Source organism: Corvus moneduloides, chromosome 5 (assembly GCF_009650955.1).
Source record: "Corvus moneduloides isolate bCorMon1 chromosome 5, bCorMon1.pri, whole genome shotgun sequence".
In the NCBI taxonomy this organism is placed as follows: Eukaryota; Metazoa; Chordata; class Aves; order Passeriformes; family Corvidae; genus Corvus; species Corvus moneduloides.
In genome coordinates, this window is record NC_045480.1 from 2,075,912 (window position 1) to 2,093,482 (window position 17,571).

The window sequence follows — 17,571 nt, forward strand, 5'->3', positions numbered from 1 at the left end:
TGCTGGAGCTCCGCTCCCACACACACCCGGCCCCTGGGGACGGCTGGGGCCGTCCCTGTGCTCTGCAGCTGGCGGCCGACGGCCTTCGGGGAAGGAGCAGCTCCGGCTGTTCCTTGCCTTCCTGGAAGAGCCGCCGCTGCTGGAGCGGGAGCAGGGGCTCTGAGGCGAGGGCAGCCGGGAGCAGCCGCGTCGGGCCCAGCGCGGCGGAGGAATGCGGCTGTCGGGCCAGGCCGTGCCCGTGACGGAGCTCCCGAGCCCCGGCCTGTTGCTTTTGGGAGATAAAGAAGCACAGTTCCTCGGCGGTGCTGTGGTGAGGGGCGGCTCTGCCCCTGCTCCCCCCGCGCTCGCCCTGCCCTGAGAACAGGCTTCCTTTCAGCAGCCCCGGCCCCGCCGGAGGAATTCGCTGCTCCGGCCAGCGCCGCCGGCTCGGGGGAAATCGCGGCGTGTCTGGCATAGCTGCCCCGGCTGCGCCGACCGCAGCGCGTTCCAGGGCTGAGCCAAGGCCTGCCCCCTCCTCCTCCCAGGCTGGGGGCAGCGCCCGGGGTCCCCGGAATGGGGAAGGGGCTGGTGGGGTCAGAGCACCCAGCTGAGGGGTGAGGGCTGGGCTGTGCCTCTCTCAGCCCTTGTGTCACATCCGAGTGTCCCTGCCCAGAGTCTCAGTCCCAGATCCTGCCGGGCTGTGCTCCCACAGGAGTCGAGGCAGCCCCTCTCTGCTGTGTGACCTCAGTTCTTGTGGGTCACAGCTGCGTGGACCCCAATGCCCAAGGGTCACAGACACAGGGATGGGATTTCTGCTCGATAACATTCGCCCTGGATCTGGTGCGGGGGCACCAGCTCTTCACCACATCCTGGCTCCAGAGTTACCCCCATGACGCGGTGCCACGGGGCTGCTGCTGGTGGGTGGTGTGGGGCCAGGGCTGTGTGGGGCCAGGGCTGTGTGGGGCCAGGGCTGTGTGGATGAGGCGGTGCAGGGGCCAGGGGATGCTCCCACACTGTGCCGGAGCGTGGTGACCAGCCCCGCAGCATGAACTGTGCCACCTGCTCCTTCCAGGCTTCTCATCCCAAGCCAGAGACGTGCCAGCAGCCAGTGGGAAATAGAACTTACAACTTTATAGAGGAAATAAAATTACAACCGAGAGATGGGGGTAGGAGCCATCCCTGGGCAGCGCTTGTGGGCAGAGACACCTGCACCATCCCCAGGGGACCAGGGGCTCCCAGGGCCTGTGTGGGTGGTGGGTCCTGGGGCCAACTGAGGGGATGAGCTGTGGGGTGAGGAACTAGGGCTGAAGGGGGAAGTGGGAGATGGGGTGCAGCTGGGATGGAAGGGATGGAGCGGTGGGGGGTGCAGGACCTCCCGGACCGTACCCGTGTGCCGCAGCCCAGGGGATGTGGGCACGGTCTTCTGGCCAGTGGTTGGGATGGCAGCCCCAGGCTGGGAGGTGCAGGTGTCGGTGCCTCCAGCACCAGCCCCCCCGAGGTGGGGAAGGGCAGCCGGTGGTGAGTCCTGGGCAGTCCCCGGCAGGACACGATGGCAGCAGCGCTGGACATGAGGCCTCCCCGCCGGTCCCCCAGTGGCTTCCTCTCACCCGTACAGGGTGAGGGAGGGAGATGCCTGTCTCCCCGGGGCCAGGGCCCTATGAAATCTGGTTGTTGAGCTGACCTGGGTACTGCTCAAACCGCTTGTTGGCCTCCTCGCTGAGTGCATCTCCTGCGGGCAGAGGTCAGGGGCTGTTGGCTCCCGTGCTGTGCATCCCCTGCCCTGCCAGCACCTCCCACCACAGCTGCCCCCAGGACCCCAGCACCCCACGCCAGCCCATCCTCACTCATCCCCACGGCTTCCTGCAGCTCTGTCACTTACCGATGTGGCAGCTGTGCACCCAGATGCGGTGCCCGTCGTACTTGCAGTTGCATTTCATGGCATTGTTGGTGAAGTCACTTTCTGCCACCTCGAAGTTGGGGTTGATCACAACCTGTGAGGCACTGACAGTGAGGCCTGCAGCCCTTCCCCAGCCCCACAGGATGTGTCTCCCCAGCTGTGCTAGAGGGCTCCAAGGAGCCAGTGGCTGGCTCTTTGGTGCAGTGGCCTTGTCCCTGTGCACCACGTGCCCATGGGCAGTGCAGAGCTGGAAAACCCATGTGGCAGCATGTCTGAGCAGCCCTGCATGTCTGCAGGCATGAGGACAGTCACTGTCCCATGCCAGCACACCCACCAGCCCCACCAAGCTCCAGTGGGAAAAAGGGATGCATGGCTGGGGTGTATGGAGAGCTGGGGTGCAGGGACAGAGGGTGGGGGCAGCAGGAGGGGCTGGGGAGGGTCAGGTGCAGCACCTGCAGGATGTAGTTGCCTGGCTTGACGTCAGTGATGTCGATCCACTGGCAGTCGATGTCGTGCCGGTAGAGGTCCCAGCAGCCCACAGTGATGCCCTGCTCCCCAAAGTTGGCACACTCGTACCTCTTGGCCACGTCTGCAGGCAGGAGGAGACGCAGCTCGTCCCAGCCTGGCCCCATGATAGGGACACGGGCAGGGCCGGTACTGCGGGGCCCCGCATCGCCCACCTTCCTCGCACTCAGTGTCCTCCAGGCAGAAGCTGGCCTTGTGTCCCTCAGCCACCTTGGTGCCGTTGGGGGTCAGGATGTCATAGTGGGTGAAGATGTCCATGCTGTGGTAGTGCCTGTGGGAGGGAGCCAGCACCAGCTGCAGACTGCCTTGCCCTGCATCAGCCCCCTGCCACCTGCCCGGCCCCTTGCCACCAGGAATGTCTCCGCAGCCCCTGCTCTGAGGCCGTGGCACTGTGAGGTTGGGCAGAGTCCTGGGAGGGGACAAAACTGTCCCCAGTCACATGGCCCAGGCAAGCAGAGGGCTTGCAGCCCCATCCGTGCCCTCCTGGAAACCCCAGCTCCAACACTGCTCATCCCTAAGACAAACCAGGCAAAGTCAGAGCCTCGGCAGCAGATTCTGCCTCACCCAGTGTCACCCTCACCCGGTGTCACCTTCATCAATGTCTTGGGGTGACTTTATCCAGTGTCATGCTCACTCAGTGTCATACTTGCACAGTGTCACCCTCTTCCAACGTCACCCCTGCCCAGCACCCTCCTCACCCAGTGTCACCCTCACTCAGCCCAATGCAGCACCATCACCCTCTTCCCACTCTGACCCCCAGCCCCATCTGTCCCCTGCCCACACGCCTGTCCCTGTTTGTGCCACACACGCACCGGTGGCACTCGTGCCAGACCCAGGAGTGGCGGCCGGCCTTGGGGCGGAAGTCGGCGCGGCCGCGGTTGTGGATCTGGGAGGAGAAGCGGAGCAGGCGGCGGTGCCCGTAGGGCCAGTTGGCCAGGCGGGCCGAGCTGGCCAGGCAGTTCTCCTCGGCGGCACAGTACAGCATGTGCAGTGGCCGGTCCTCGATGTATGCTGTCTCCTGCACCAGCGGCGCGTGCAGCAGCAGGTCGGATGCAGCTGGGGACAGGCAACTGCTCAGGGACAGGCCCTTTGCTTGGCAGGGATGGGGCGAGTGGAGGGGACGGGGCAGCGCCCAGCAGGGGGGACATGTGCCCTCTCATTGGCTGGGCATTGGCTGACCCTGCGGCCTCTCCATCTGCAAACCCCACTGACCACAGCCCCTGGCCCCACAGCACTGTTGTCTGCACACCCCACCACCCACAGGCCCCACTGCCCAGAACCCACTGCCCACGGACACCACCAGTTGCAGAGCCCATGCCTGCAGACCCCACTGCCCACAGACCCCCTCCCTGCAGAACCCCCACCCACAGACAGCCCCCCTGCAGCCCCTGTTGCCCACAGCCCCTGTGGCCACTCACTCTCGGAGCAGATGACGCCCGCAGCAAAGCGGGTGCCCGTGTTCCTGCAGCTCACGCTGGCGCCGTGGTGCTGGCAGTGGCTCAGGGACATCTCGTGGCCAGCGCACTTCACGCCACTCATGACCATCTCTGTCACGTTGCTGGCGTCCCAGTACCACGTCTCCTGGGGAGGGGGCGAGGCAGGCTGGGTGGCAGGGCTGGTGGCTGGATTGCCCTGGTTCACTCATGCCCAGGCTGCAGCCAGCCCCCCACCACAGCTGCCCATGCCCTTGGCTGCCCACAAAGGTCCTGTCCTATGACATGGAGTGGCCATGTCCCTCTGTCCCCATCTGTCCCCATGCAGCCCCATGGTCATTTGGGAAGCGCCGGCCGGTGCCTGTGCTCGCCAGAGTGTCACCGGGGCCCTCCCCGCTGGCACCTACCGTCACGGCGTGCAGGGAGTAGCCCAGGCCGAGCTGACGACAGGCCACCATGGCCTCCTTGGTGGTCCAGCCATCGCTGCAGACCGTGCCCCACTTACTGCCTCGCTTCACCTCCACGCGGCCCTCAAACTCCGTCCTCCCGCCGGCCAGGCGGATCTGCGGGGAAGCCCTGGGGCCGTGAGCGGGCACCCCACGCTGTGCCACCTTCTGCCCCATCCCCAGCCCTATCCGTCCCTGTCCCCAGCCCCGTGAGCAGTGGTGGTGGCTGCTGCTGCCCTGGCCAAGCTGGTGCTGGCACCTACTTGTAAGCCGTGGTTAGCGAATCCCAGACCCAGCTGGCGACAGGCCACCATCGCCTCGAGCGTACCCCAGCCTTCGCCGCAGACCAGACCCCAGCGGGGCTGGTCCCCGTCGCCAGCCCCCACCGCCACCTCGACCCGCCCCTCGAAGCGGCTCCGGCCCCCGCTCAGCCGAATCTGCGGAAAAAGGCAGTGGCAGCATCATCACCATCACAGGTGATGCTCCCCCTGGACCACAGGACTGTCCCTAGCCCCTGTCCCGGCACAGCCAGGGCTGTGCTGCGGTGCCTGCACAGGGGGAAGGGGAAGCCAGGAACCGAGCAGAGCCAAGCACAACTTTAGTCAGCAGGGAACTTGCCAAAACTGGTGGATTTGGGGACAAGAATTTGCTTGTGAGTTTGGGAATTGCCTCACCAGCGCAGGGAAAACAGTTCATTTTGAAATGGCGTCATTTCAGAAATGACAGGTGTGAGAGAGTTAAAAGATCATTAAAAAAGCTCAAAGCGGATGAAACACTGGGCCAGGGCAAACAGGAATAAGCTGCTCCGTTTGCTTGTTTCATCACAGGTAAAAAAATCTCTCTTGGTTGGCCCACAGTGATTTTTTTTCTGGTGTTTCTGATGGGGAGCGGGCACAGGCAGGAAAAGCAGCAGGGAGCAGCTGCCCCACACCTCCCCTTACAGAGCATCACCCACAGAGCACCCAGAGCCCCCACAGCCTCCCCTCCACCCCCTCCTCACAGGGACTCCCACCCACAAAAGCCCTGAGCTCCCAGGGCAGCCCTTGCCCCAGAGCAGAGGGTAATATGTGGGGTGCAGAGGAGGAGAGATGAGGGTCCCATGAATCCCATGGGCCTCCCCCAGCACCCCACTCTGAGGCCCCGCTGCTGGGAGCCCCATGGAGCCGGCAGGCCCCCGTGGTGCGCACCAGGTTCTCGTAGCCCATGTAGGGGATGTTGCAGCGAACAGCTGCATCCTCCGTGTGTTTGCAGTCCTCCTGCGTGATGTTCCTGAAGGGGCAGTTCCAGAGCGACTTCTCGGTGCCCCGGCACTGCACCTCATTCAGGTGGATGGGACCCGTCCCTGCCGGGGGACAGCAGGACTCAGGGCCCTGTGACACAGGGATGCCCAGCACCACCCTGTCCCTAGGGCTGCCCTCTCTTCTCAGCAGGCCTGAGGGAGCTGGACACTCCAGCGTTCACAGCTGCTGCCTGGGGCAGTGTGGTCGAGTAGCCATGGTCCCATTGGGATGCTCCACGTGCATCCAGCAGCCCAGTGCCCACGGGACACCCCAGCCCAGCAGAGCCTGGACAAGTGCCTCATCCACAGCCTCAGGAGGGGATGCCTGGCTCCTGTGCCCTGGCAGCCTCACCTTGGCCCATGCGTGCCCCGGTGAGGGCCTCCTTGGCGCTGCCGAAGCCCAGCTCACGGCACACGACGCTGGCCGACTGCAGGTTCCAGCGGTCATCACAGATTGTGCCCCACTCGCTGCTCTTGAGCACCTCGACACGGCCCTCGCCGACCCTCGCGCCTCCCTTCAGCCGGATCCGGGCCTGTGGGAGCGGGGACAGGCGTGGGGCAGTGTGGAATGTCACAACGCAGCGCTGGTCATGACTCCTGGGATGTGCAGGCACAGGACACCGTCCCCACCTCCTGCTCCAGAGCCAGTCACCCAGCAGCCCACACACTCACACAGCCCAGGGGACAGAACCCGGCTGTGGGGCACCACAGGACTTGTCCCCCTCCCTGTGGGGCTCACCTGGCCCTGCTGCTGCTGGCGCTGTTTCTTCTTGTGGGCATTGCCAGTGGCGAAGAGGGGCCCCGGCACGCAGCTGACCACAGCGGGCATGCCGGCCCCGCAGGCGGCAGAGGAGTTGCCCTGGTAGAACTCGAAGGAGCACATGGACAGGTGCACCTCTGTCCCCATGCAGGACACCGAGTGCAGGCGGTAGTTGGGCTGCTGCCGCTCCGTGAAGAGCCTGTGAGGGGAGAGGAGCCCTGAGCCACGGCCAGGGTGGCCAGTGGCAGCGGAGGTGTCACCAGCCATCCTGCCTGTGGCTGCACACGCTGGCCGTGCCCCTTGCCCTGTCCCTGGGGTGACACACGGTGCCTGCCAGGTGTCCACCCCTCGCCAACTGCCTGTCCCATACCCCCAGCAGCATGGGGACGCACGTGGGGACACGCACAGCTCTGGTGGGACTGCACGAGGCTCCTGTCTCTGGCTCGCCACTGGAGCCATTTACCTCTTCTTGGGCCCTACGTCCTCCCTGCGCTTTTGTTTAGGCTGAGATTTGGAGGCCAGCCTGGAAAACAGAAAACAACCATCACGGAGCCCAGATCCTCAGGCTGTCACCTCTGCCTGCAGCAGTGACACAGAGAGCACAGCCTGCCCTGGCTTCACTGGAGGCTGAACTGGGCACCTTGGCCCCCAGGAAGACTCATGTGCATCCCCTTCGTGTCACACAGGGGTGCAACAGCATCATCTGCTGCCAGCAGTGTGACACAGCCACACTCCTCAGCAATGATGCAGTTTCCTGCATGCATCCCACCAGGAAACTGCTGGATGCAGCCACATCCTGCTCTGCCTTGTCACACAGCAAAAGATCAAACACCGGAGGCCACCATTTGATCAGTCAGGTGTGGGTGAGGTGTGTCCGTGTCCTCATCCAGACACCAGATGCCACCACTGTGCCATGTCCCCAAGGAGCAGGACACCCAGCAAACAGCACCAAGCAAGCAGCACAGGCGACCCTGGGGCGCTCGCCCTGGGGCCATGGGGCATGGTGGGACTCGCTGCAGGCTGGCAAGAACCCACTGCCAGCAAACGGAGCAGCCCTGGCACAGGCTGAGCCGTGAAGGGAAGCTGCCTGAGGCTCAGCACACACAAGGCGTAGGTGCAATCCCAACATCCTCAAATGCTTTGTTTCCCTCGGGGAGGAAGATGCTGAGCAGAGCCAAAACCCCAGAGCCTGCAAGGAGTGAAGAGCAGAGTGGCCCAAAGGAGGGCAGGGGACTGACAGCCCCAGGGACCAGGCAAAACCAAGCTTGGCCACTGTCCTGCAGGTCAGCACAGGTTGCTATCAGCCTGCACAGTGCAGCGAGCCCCAGGACACAGCACGGGGCTGGGATTCAGACAGCCAGAGGGCATCAGTGCCATCTGGTTAAACCATCCCCACTCAGGAAACCACATCTGGATCCAGCATCTGGATCTGGGTCCCCAGGAAAAGAAGATGTCATTTATGTGGTGCCAGCCCCAGAGAGAGCAGCAGGACGGCGGTGTGGGAGGAGAGGGGGGTGTGGGACTGCTCCAGCCAGGGCTGAGGTGGGAGCTGTGAGGATCCTGGCTCTTCCAGCAGGGAGGGAAGAGCACAAGAGAAAAGAGGCGTGATTGACAACACAACGTTCAGGCTCAGGGTAAGGAAAACCTTTTGCCCGTGAGGGCTGTTCCATACTGGAGCAGAGACCACAGGGCTGCAGAATTGCCATCCTTGGAAGGTTTCAAAAGCCAGCTGGATGAAGTCCTGGGTTAACGCACAGCTGGCTCTGCTCCACACAGGGAGTTGGACCAGGACTCCCCTTTCAGCCTGGATATTGTGCCCACATATGACTGTGGCTGTGCAGCCCCAAATTGATCAGCCCCTACAAAACAGAGTGCGGCTCTCAGGAGCCAGTTCCTGCTCTGGGCAGAGGGACAGGACTGCAGCCTCATGGAGACACAAAATATTTCCCCCAGTGCAGCAGGGGAAGGACCTGCTCACTGCGAAAGGGGCAGTCAGCACCAAACCAGCCAGAAAACAGCACATTGTAGCAAACAGGACCTGCAGGTGGGGGTTGAGGAAACCCAGGGGATGACCCCACATGAATTCCCATCACCAGCTGCAGGAGCTGGCAAGGATGACTGCTGGGAACACAGACCTGTGAGTGTCACAATGAAGAGCTCGCAGTGGGTGTAGGGCACATTCAGCACCAGGGAAGGTGGTGGGACTGGGGCAAGGCCCCGTGCTGGGGGCAGCGGGCTCAGGAAAGAGGTGCCATGGCACAGCCCAGAGAGGATGGGCTCTGGCTCACTGTATCCACCAACAAATCCAGCAGCAGGATTCAGCAGATGGAGGGAAAAGGCAGCCAGACCATCCCCTGGGTCTGGCAGAAAGGCAGCAAGAGTGAGCGGGCAGAGGATGCAAGAGACCCCACGCAGATGTGGCACTCAGGGCAGGACCTGCCATGCTGTGCCCATCAGCACTGCTGAGCATGGGCTCTGGTGCCCATGCCAGCCCATCCTGCAGGGAATGGAGGGGTGCACAGCCTTTCCAGTGTCCCCACCGCTGCTTTCTGAAGAAAGCAGCCCATTTCCACAGCCCTCCCTCCCCATCCGCCAGGAGAGACGGCTCTGCTCCGAGGCCTCCTGCTCCCCTGCCAGGGTGCCAGGACTCCTGCCTGGTGTGCAGGACAAGGCTGGAGCATGACTGGCCTGGGAGAGAGATCATCTCTTGTGGGGAATGGGGGACCCCAGCATGCACAGGCAGGTCCTCTGGGGTGGGGTTTGTCCTACTGGGCCAGCGCAGCCCAGGCCCTCAGTCTGCTCCATCCGGATCCGTTTGTGGCAGGATCCATTCTGACGGCAGAGACTGGCGGGGCCGGACAGCCCAGCTCTGCCACAGCTCAGCAGATGGGGCGCCCTGGCCCCTTACCTGCTGCCTGGCCTCGGGCTGCAGCCCTTCATCCTGGCTGCTCGCTTCGGCCGCCTGCGGAGCAACACCGGAGCTGCCTGCTCAGGGCACACACAATGCCAGGCATGGCCTGACCGAGCCCCTTGCTCAAGCCATGGTGCGGCTGGAGCATCCCCTGATGGCTGCAAACCTCCCTTGGGATGGGGAGCCAGAGGGAAATGACATTGCACCACTGCCAGGGAGCAAAAGCGCTTGCCTTGGAGTGGCCTTTGCTGTAGTGTGTGTGGTAGGGGGATAGGCCCCCCAACCACCCCACAGCCCCTCAGCTTGGTTACTGAGTGTCCAGATAGCCAGCTGGGGCTCGGACTGGCGAGCAGTAGGGTGGGAGGGATTTTAGGAGCCACACCACCCAACAGCACAGCCTCTGCTGTCCCCCCAGCACTACCTCATGCCCCTGGCACCACCCCCAGCCCCGCGCCCCTGGCTCTGCTCTGACACCCCACCCCTGTGGGCTCCTTGCCGGCCTCACTCACTTGTAGAAGTTCCTGTTGACCTTCTTCTCCGCCGGGAAGCCCATCATGCCGCAGATGACGCGGCTGTTGTGGCTGTCCCAGCCCTGGTCGCAGATCTGTGCCCAGCCGTCCTTGTAGCGCACCTCCACGATGCCCTCTGTCACCGGCAGCTGCCGCCGCCCTCCGGACACCACCGGCCGCAGCCGGACCTCCTCCACATGGCTCTGCTCGGTCTGCAGGGATCAGGTCAGCCCCAGCTCACATCACGTCCCATCACCCCTTCTCCTGCCAGCCCACCCCCAGGGAATCTCCAAGGATGCAGGAGAGGGGTCCCTAGTCACAGGCAGGGCACAGGAACAGCCAGTCCTGCATCCTTGCTGGCCACATTTGATGGCCCTGGGCAGCCAAGGACCAAATCTCATCCAGTGTACCCAGTGCCCCTTGTCCCCTTTAGTCCCCAGGTGCAGCTCTGGGGAGCACAGCCAGGAAAGCCACTACTGCTTTCCTGCACCCCCAGGGAGAATTCCCACACTGCCCTACACCCAGGGTGCTCTGTGGGATCCTGGACATCACCAGCTGCCCACGCTGGCCAGCAGCTTCCTCACCTCGATGACGTTGGAGTCCTTGAAGCCTGGAATGCGTTCATCCTTGCAGACAACTCCCGCATCTTCCTCATGGCTGCAGTCGCTGTTCCCCCAGCCCCGGTGTTTGCAGTCCCCGATGCTCCTCTCGCTTCCGGCACAGTTCACATTGTCCAGCCAGATCCGCCCTGCCAGACACAGCCGGGGGTGAGGGGGAGCCAAGCATCCCTTGGGAACAGGGAAGGCGCCCACGGAGCATGGCCAGGGACCACACAGGTTGCAGCAGGAGCTGTAGCACAAAGCTGAGGCCAGTGAAATGCCAAGAGTAAAGCCCTGGGTGGTCTCCACCTCCCCAAGGGGCTGCTCTGACAGACAGAAAGCTCCCACATGTGCCCACATGTGCACACACTCACTGCCAGACACTCTGCAAACACAGAACCTGCGCCTTGCAAACCTGTCAGGGCACCCACCCCAGTCCCGGCAGTGCGGGGGGCTGTGCCAGGGGGATGCTGTGCCCACCACCCCTCTCTTACCAACTCCTTTGCCGTACTTGGCGCTGTGGGCCCAGCCGGTGGCAGCCACGAAGCCGAGGTGCCGGCACAGCACGTGCGCGTTGCCCAGCGTGAAGTCGTCGTCGCAGATGGTGCCCCACTCATCGTTGTAGAAGACCTCGACGCGGCCCTCGTTGTGCTTGCGGGGGTAACCGGCCAGGCGGAACCTCAGCTGGGGCCCAGGGGCCTGCGTGGGGCCCGGGGGAGTGGGCTGGGCACTGCCCACCCACAGCCATGCGCTGCCCAGCAGCACCAGCAGCTCCGGCCATGCCCACGTGCCGCAGCCTCCCATGGCAGCGTGGCTCTGGAGGGGCAGACAGGGTCAGGGCATGCAGGACTGGAACACCAGCCCCCCCCATCCAGCCTCCCTGCCCAGCCCTGTGCTGGTTAAACCCCCTGCCCAGCACCAGCACAGCCACGTGCCTTGTCCTGGCCAGAGCCAGCCCAATTTTCCCCACACGCAGCCCCTGCACCAGCCCTGCCCCCTCGGGTCTGTCAGGGACCTGCCCAGAGTGCCCCTGTTCCCAGTCCCCCTCTACCAACAGCCCCTACTGAGCCCCCACTGCACTGCCCGGTCACATCTGAAGGGCAGTGAGGGCAGACGAGCACAGGGGTGTGCGTCACCCCCAGAGAGGTGAAGGGAAGGAGAGGGATCTGCTGCCAGAGCCGAGGGAGCTGGAACAGGCTCAGGGCACAGGGAAAGCCCTGCTGGACTGGCCAGGAGCTCGATCCAGCAGAAGCAGGGAATGGCTGCTGGCTGAGGGGATTCCAGCCCACGCTCCTGCCCTCTGTGAGGAGCGAGGCAGCCAGAGCATTCACATTCCTCTGTGCTGCGCTCCTTCATTCCTCCGACGATATTTGTGGCTCCCTGAATACCTGAGGGAGATGTGGTATTCCTGCACCAGTCCCATGGCAAACAATAGTGAAAACCCTTCTCTGTGAGCCGCCCTCCCTTCTCAGTGTGCTATTCCCATGGATCCTGGAGCTCAGGAGCAGCATTTCTGCTTGGTGTTGACAAGTTCTGACTGATGCTCACGCGTGAGCACCAGCATGGCCACCTGCCCACCTCCCTGTCCACTGCAGCCTCATGCCACTGTCCCTGCTGGTCTCTTCCAAGGTGGGAAAACAGACCCCAAAACCCCTACAGGATAGCCCCACAGCAAGACATCTCTGTGCTCCACATCCACCCTGAGCACAGATCCTGCCCGCTGCACTCACACAGACCATGCTCGCCATCAGGAAACATTAAAAAGAACAAGGTCTGGCTTTCCCGGGGTGATTTAAAATTCTCAAGTTTAGCTGCAGTGTCACAGAGGAAGGGAAACAAATTCAAACCCCATGCAGAGCTGGGGGTGGCACAGCTCCTCCACCTCCCCACCAGCCTCCAGGGCAGGGTTTTCACAGAGGAATCAGCCCCATCCCTGCTTGGTTCACTTTTCCAGAGGGTGAGGACCTGGTCCACACTCCAGCCTCTGGGAATGTCTCCTGGGCCAAGACAAGGATGAACCAGGATGGTGCCCAATGCCAGCCCTTTTTCCACACCCATCACACCAACAGAAGCCCCACAGGACCCAGCCCTGCTGCCTACCGGCCCCTTTGGGCACACATCACATCGGAGGTGCCACCAGGAGCAGTGAGAGCCTCGGGATGAGCCTGGTGCCTGCAGAGATGCTCAGCAAGGGAGTGAGGAGTAACAAAGACCAGCACTGCTGGTCCAGTTCTACACCAGACACAGTGGTGGGAATGACTGGACATGGCACTCAGTGCTCTGGTCTGGTTGACAAGGTGGGGATTGGTCACAGGCTGGATTTGATGACCCTGGAGGTCTTTTCCAACCCTATAATTCTATGAAGCACATCGAATCCCTCGGGGCAATCATGTCAGTGTGGGTCTGGCTCTCTCCTCTGTCACAACTGGGACACAGGGGACGCCACAGAGCTGGTGGGGATATAGCCCAGGCAGCCTGGAGCCCTGGGGGTGGCGGGAGCCAGCTCTGGGCTCCCGGTGCCTCAGCTGCCTGCTCTGGCACTGTGAGAACAGCAGAGCCCAGCAGGATGCATGTTTGTGGGCAGGCAGCAGAGAAACGCTCTGCTGAACCTTTTACCCAGCCAGCAGGAAGGGAAGGCGGGTGCATGGGCCACCCCAGCCCTGCCAGCGGCTTAGAAAAGGGGACCAAGTCTCTGGGCTTGGGATGGGAATGCTCCATCCTCACCTCCACACCGCCTGGGAAGCAGCGAAGGGATGAGTTTGCCATCTCACAGCAGTAACAAAACTTCTTATTCGACATCGCCCTGCCCAGAGGAAGGGCTGTAAACCCTCAGAGCTGTCCTGACACACAAATGTGAGCCCTCTCAGTGCTAACTGTAACACACCTTGGAGAGTGTTTCCTTAGGGAAAGCTGGAGTGCACAAGGACTGGAGCTTCCCCAGCACTCCTGAGTGAGCAGGATGCTCTGCTGTGGAACTGGGCAGTTTCGCAACGGGGTCAGTACAACCCTGAAGGACATCGGCACAATTAATGCCAATCTCCACGGTCCGGCAGAAATAGCCCGCGTCAGGAAGCGGGAATGGCCTTTTATGAGATCACAGGTCCTGTTAATTGGAGTAACTGTGTTGATATAACAGGTTGAGACTGGAAGGCATTCGATTCATCTTGCACCACCTTTTAATGAATAATTAGCACTCAACAAAATCAGTGCACTTTCTGCTAAGTGGATTAAAACCGGTCACCTGCTGGAACTAAAATGTGGTTACACGGGGAAGTCACCACTCCGTGGGCTTTCTGGTGAGGATCACATGCTTTTCAAAGCAAAACTGTGCCAGGAGGAGGAGAAAAGTACCCTCCTAGTACAGACTGAAGAGACAGAAATGGGGGGAAACAGAGATGGGAATAGGGACAGCCTGGTAAAGCAGCGTCGTGCAGCCTATATCCTTGACTACAAGGAAAATTTAAACCTGTGCATTGAGGAACAAAACACATAGGACCAGAGACCAGAACATGGCACCTGAGAAAGTGCTTGGGCTTTGTGCAGCAAATCATCAATTCCCCTGCAAGCCTCAGCAGCGTGACCTCCAGGCTCTGTAATCCTTGCTCCCAGGTCCTGGTTCAGCTCCGCTCCAGCATCCCTCATCCCCACTGCGCTTCCTCTGCCCTGCCACCTCAGCTCTGCCACTCACCTCAGAGTTTCCCAGTGACATTCCCTGCTGAGCTCTGTGGGGCCAAAGCCCTTCCCCAGGCCAGCTGCCATGTGAGCTCCCTGCAGCACAGCACGGCTCCTTCCCCGTTCCTGTACCACCTCCCTCTCCGAACACGCTCCGTGTCCGTGTCCCAGGCAGTCAGGCTAACAGGGCTCTCATTGTCCACATCACTTTTTCCGTTCTCTGAGGCACAAGCCGTGCGTTTGCTCCTCTCCTGCTGCCCGACTGCTTGCTCTACTGGCAGGCTTTGCTTTGCTCCGCTCCAGCCCTGCCTGCTGCTCTGGATGGGGAGCCCACCCCAGCATCCCGACCGTCCTGCTGTCAGCTCCAGCCAGGGACAGTCTCCTCTTGGACCAGGGCTTGTGCCACTCTGGATGTGCTGCCCTGGCACAAGGGCACAGAGGTTCAGCAGAACTCCACTGCAAGGGTAAAGGGCTCTGGAGGACGGGCTGGCTGGAGCGAGCGCTGGGCGTGGGAGTCGGGAAGCAGCCCAGGTTCTTGCCACTGCCCAGGAAACCTCAGGAATGTCCCAGCCGGGTGTGCACGGGGCCCTGAGCCACATCCCAGCCCTCAGTGCAGCTGGCGCTGGTGGTGGGGTGTCCGACAGTCCTGCGGAGCCAAAACCTTGGGGCTCTCTCCAGTCCTCAGCCTCAGTCCCGCGCTGCTGGGGTTGGCATGGGTGAAAGAACCCTTCAGGACAGGGGACAGCCCCACATGGCACTGCTCAAACTGCTCTCATGCCAGCCCACTGGCTCTGCTTGTCCCAGTGGGTGATGGGGGATGCTGAGTCCCCCTGGACAGAGTCACCCTGACAGGGCCTGCAGCCCTGATGGCCAGGCACTGTCCCCACCATTGTTCTGCTCTCCCATGTGTCTTGCACGCGGCCTGCCCCTCCCGGAGCTCCTCGGCTGTGCTGATGGGGGTGCCTGGGGCTCAGGACTGTTCAAATCAGGTGTGTCCTTCAGCACTCACTGGGCACACAGCGGGACCTCAGTCTGCCCCACCAAAATCCCGGTGAACATCCAACAGACCTCGGGAAGGGGCAGCTCCTGGTGAAGCAGGTCCTCGGGTGAGTCCGTGTATTTGATCAGCACAGGGCATCCCTGCAGCACAGGGATGACATCCCAAACCACGGCAGCAGGAAAGGGCCAGGCCACGGAGGCCTTACAGGGACATGCTCACTCAGCAGCAGCCTTGGACACACCCACGGGGACATGGAGCATCCCATGCACTGACAACTGGGAGGACTTGGAGAAGAGCAGCACAAGAGACCGAGGACCTGGGAAACCCGCCAGCATAAGGGAGAGGAAGCTCGCTCTGTTTATCCTTCCTTGGGAAGGTTACGGGGTGACACAGTCACTCTCTGTTGATGTCCCATGCCAGGACATCCCTGAGAGCATGGGGTCACATCCCCAGCAGTCGGGGCAGGAGAAGGTCTGGTGAGTCCCATGGCTTCAGGGCTCCATCCCTCCCCTTCTCCCCAGGGCCCCATCACACGCAGCCCAGCGCTGGCCCTTTCGCAATCCGGCTGCCTGGATGGGCCTGCTCCGCTTTTCCCACTTCCCGGCAGCCCTGGAGTGTCAGTAGTGCATGTGCACGAAGCAGGGGAGCCCTGATACCCCCACCCCGCTCAGGAGGGGACCTGCCATGGGTCAGAGCTCCGGGGTAAGCAAGGTCTGGAAGGGCACAGGGTTCCACAAACTGGTCCCAGAAGCACCAGGAAGCAGCCCAGGGCCACATGGGAATCTGGATTCCCTGGCAGGCTTACTGTCACTCCCAAAACCACAACCTCCTGTGGCTGGGATCTCGCTGCCCCTCGCTGTCCGAAGGCAGGGTGCCTACCCCTGCCACCCTCTGTGTGACCCCATTCCATGCAGGGACAGGGACCCTGCTGCGGAAAGGACACTCCGGATCTCGGGGTGTCAGCGGGGCAGAGCTTTGTGTGGGGCTGGGGCTGCACTTCCCTTCCCTGACAGCTCCGGGTCCAGCCCCTTTGGGCTACCTGATATCCCCATATCCTGCTGTCACCCCCTAAGCCAGGGCAGGTTACAGCACAGCTCCTACCCCCACCCAGCCTCCCCAGGACACGGCAGGGCCCTCGGGTCTGCCCACTCTGCTCTGAGCTGCCCCGGGCTCGGGAGAGGCAGCCCTGGGAGGAACCAGCTGCCGGCAGGAGGGAAAGACCTCGGAGGAATGCGCAAACATCAGCCATCACCACGGGCTGAGGGGCGGGCAGCGGGGCTGGGGGGCTGCTGGTAGGGCTGGGGTCCCAGGCATCCCGGAGCAGGGAACCAGCCTTCCTGGACCTGCTGGAGACGGGACCGGCTCAGCTGCGGGCTCCTCTGAGAGCAGCTGGGAAGGCGAACAGCCAGCAGCGAAGAATCATCCCTTCCATCACCGCCAGCCCTCCCGCCCCACATCCCTCCATCCATCCTCTCTTCCATGAGCTACAGCAAGTCCGGTCTTCATGGAAATCCTGACTCTCCACCGGACTTTGTAACCCGCAGCTCGGCCCGCAGCCCACACGCTTTGGGGTGCGGTACAGCCCCGAGGCGGCACTCACAACCCCGCCGGGTCCGCCGGGCTCCCCTTCCCGCGGGACACCCGCGCTGCCCGCCCCGGTCACGCTGCCCGCGGGGCACGGACACGGCCCACGGCACCTCCCGCACCACGGTATACGCAGCGCCCACGGGCACGGCACGGACACGCTCCCACCACCGGGGTTTTGGGGCGGCATCGCCGCACCCACCCCGCACCCGCGACACCCCCGAGGCGCCCCGGCCCCGCAAGGCGCAGCCCCCGCCGCTCCCGGGACAGCCGCTCCCGGGCCCCGCGCGGTATCTCTGGGGTGCCGGCTGGCCGTGCCGAGCCGTGCCGAACCGAGCCGAGCCGTACTGAGCAGAAACGTGTGCCAAACCGAGCCGAACCGAGCCGTACCAAGCTGTGCAGTGCCGAACCGAGCCGTGCCGAGCCGTGCAGTGCCGTATCGTATCCTGCAGTGCCGAGCTGAGCAATTTCGGCCCGTGCCGCCGCGCTCCGCCCCGGCCCGCCCCGCGCCGTGCCCGTGTCCGGGGCCGCCCCGCCGCCCCGGCCCGCGCCGAGCGGCCCCGGCCCCGCCGCCGGGACGGCCCGGACGGGCCCGCGCCCCCGGCCCGCCGCCCCGGGATGAGGCCGGCTCCAGCCCCCGCCCCGGCTGGGCTCGGCTCCAGGGCCGGCCCCGGCCCTCCGGGACGGAGCCGCGGGAGCTGCCCGGCCGCTCCTGGGGCCGCGAGGAGCTTCCAGCCGAGCCCCCACTCCCGGGGTTTGGCCACCCCGACCCCAGCCAGCCCTCTGCTCACCCCGGGGCCGGGGCAGCCAGCTCCGAAGGGCAAGGGAGGGAAACAGCCAGGAATGGTTTGTCCTTGGCAGCCCTTTTCCAGGGGTTGCAGTTGGGTGGCTGGACAGATGCCCCCTCCTTGGTCATCCTGCCTGTCCTGGGCTGGCTGTGGCGCCCAGACCCATAGGGGAGGCCCAAGCCCGGGGGT

The 17,571-nt window shown here is 63.3% G+C and overlaps 1 protein-coding gene across 3 annotated transcripts; it reads right to left on the minus strand.

Moving 5' to 3' along the window:
* Window positions 1-1,085: 1,085 nt before the first annotated feature.
* LOXL3 (lysyl oxidase like 3) lies at window positions 1,086-17,119 on the minus strand. Of its 3 annotated transcripts, none has more exons than XM_032109136.1 (15): window positions 16,985-17,119; window positions 10,833-11,154; window positions 10,324-10,487; window positions 9,740-9,951; window positions 6,783-6,842; window positions 6,299-6,518; window positions 5,912-6,092; window positions 5,468-5,622; window positions 4,242-4,397; window positions 3,820-3,982; window positions 3,214-3,457; window positions 2,557-2,672; window positions 2,329-2,465; window positions 1,859-1,970; window positions 1,086-1,708 (listed from the first exon to the last, which is right to left on the minus strand). In XM_032109136.1, the coding sequence occupies exons 2-15, from the start codon at window positions 11,140-11,142 to the stop codon at window positions 1,635-1,637; spliced, it is 2,304 nt and encodes a 767-aa protein (XP_031965027.1). In that variant the 5' UTR covers window positions 11,143-11,154; window positions 16,985-17,119; the 3' UTR covers window positions 1,086-1,634. The 3 variants fall into 3 exon arrangements, with proteins under 3 accessions (XP_031965027.1, XP_031965030.1, XP_031965029.1); XM_032109139.1 differs by lacking the exon at window positions 4,242-4,397 and adding an exon at window positions 4,544-4,717; XM_032109138.1 differs by lacking the exons at window positions 4,242-4,397; window positions 6,783-6,842; window positions 16,985-17,119 and adding an exon at window positions 4,544-4,717 and having other exon boundaries at window positions 10,833-11,142.
* Window positions 17,120-17,571: the final 452 nt, after the last annotated feature.

Excerpts from the sequence above, each read along its gene's own strand:
- LOXL3 (XM_032109139.1), bottom strand. The coding sequence starts at position 11,142 with ATGGGAGGCTGCGGCACGTGGGCATGGCCGGAGCTGCTGGTGCTGCTG. Across the intron at positions 5,623-5,911 it reads CGGGGCACGCATGGGCCAAG|GGACGGGTCCCATCCACCTG; the intron begins GTGAGGCTGCCA and ends GTCCCCCGGCAG. Across the intron at positions 2,673-3,213 it reads GTCTGGCACGAGTGCCACCG|GCACTACCACAGCATGGACA; the intron begins GTGCGTGTGTGG and ends TCCCTCCCACAG.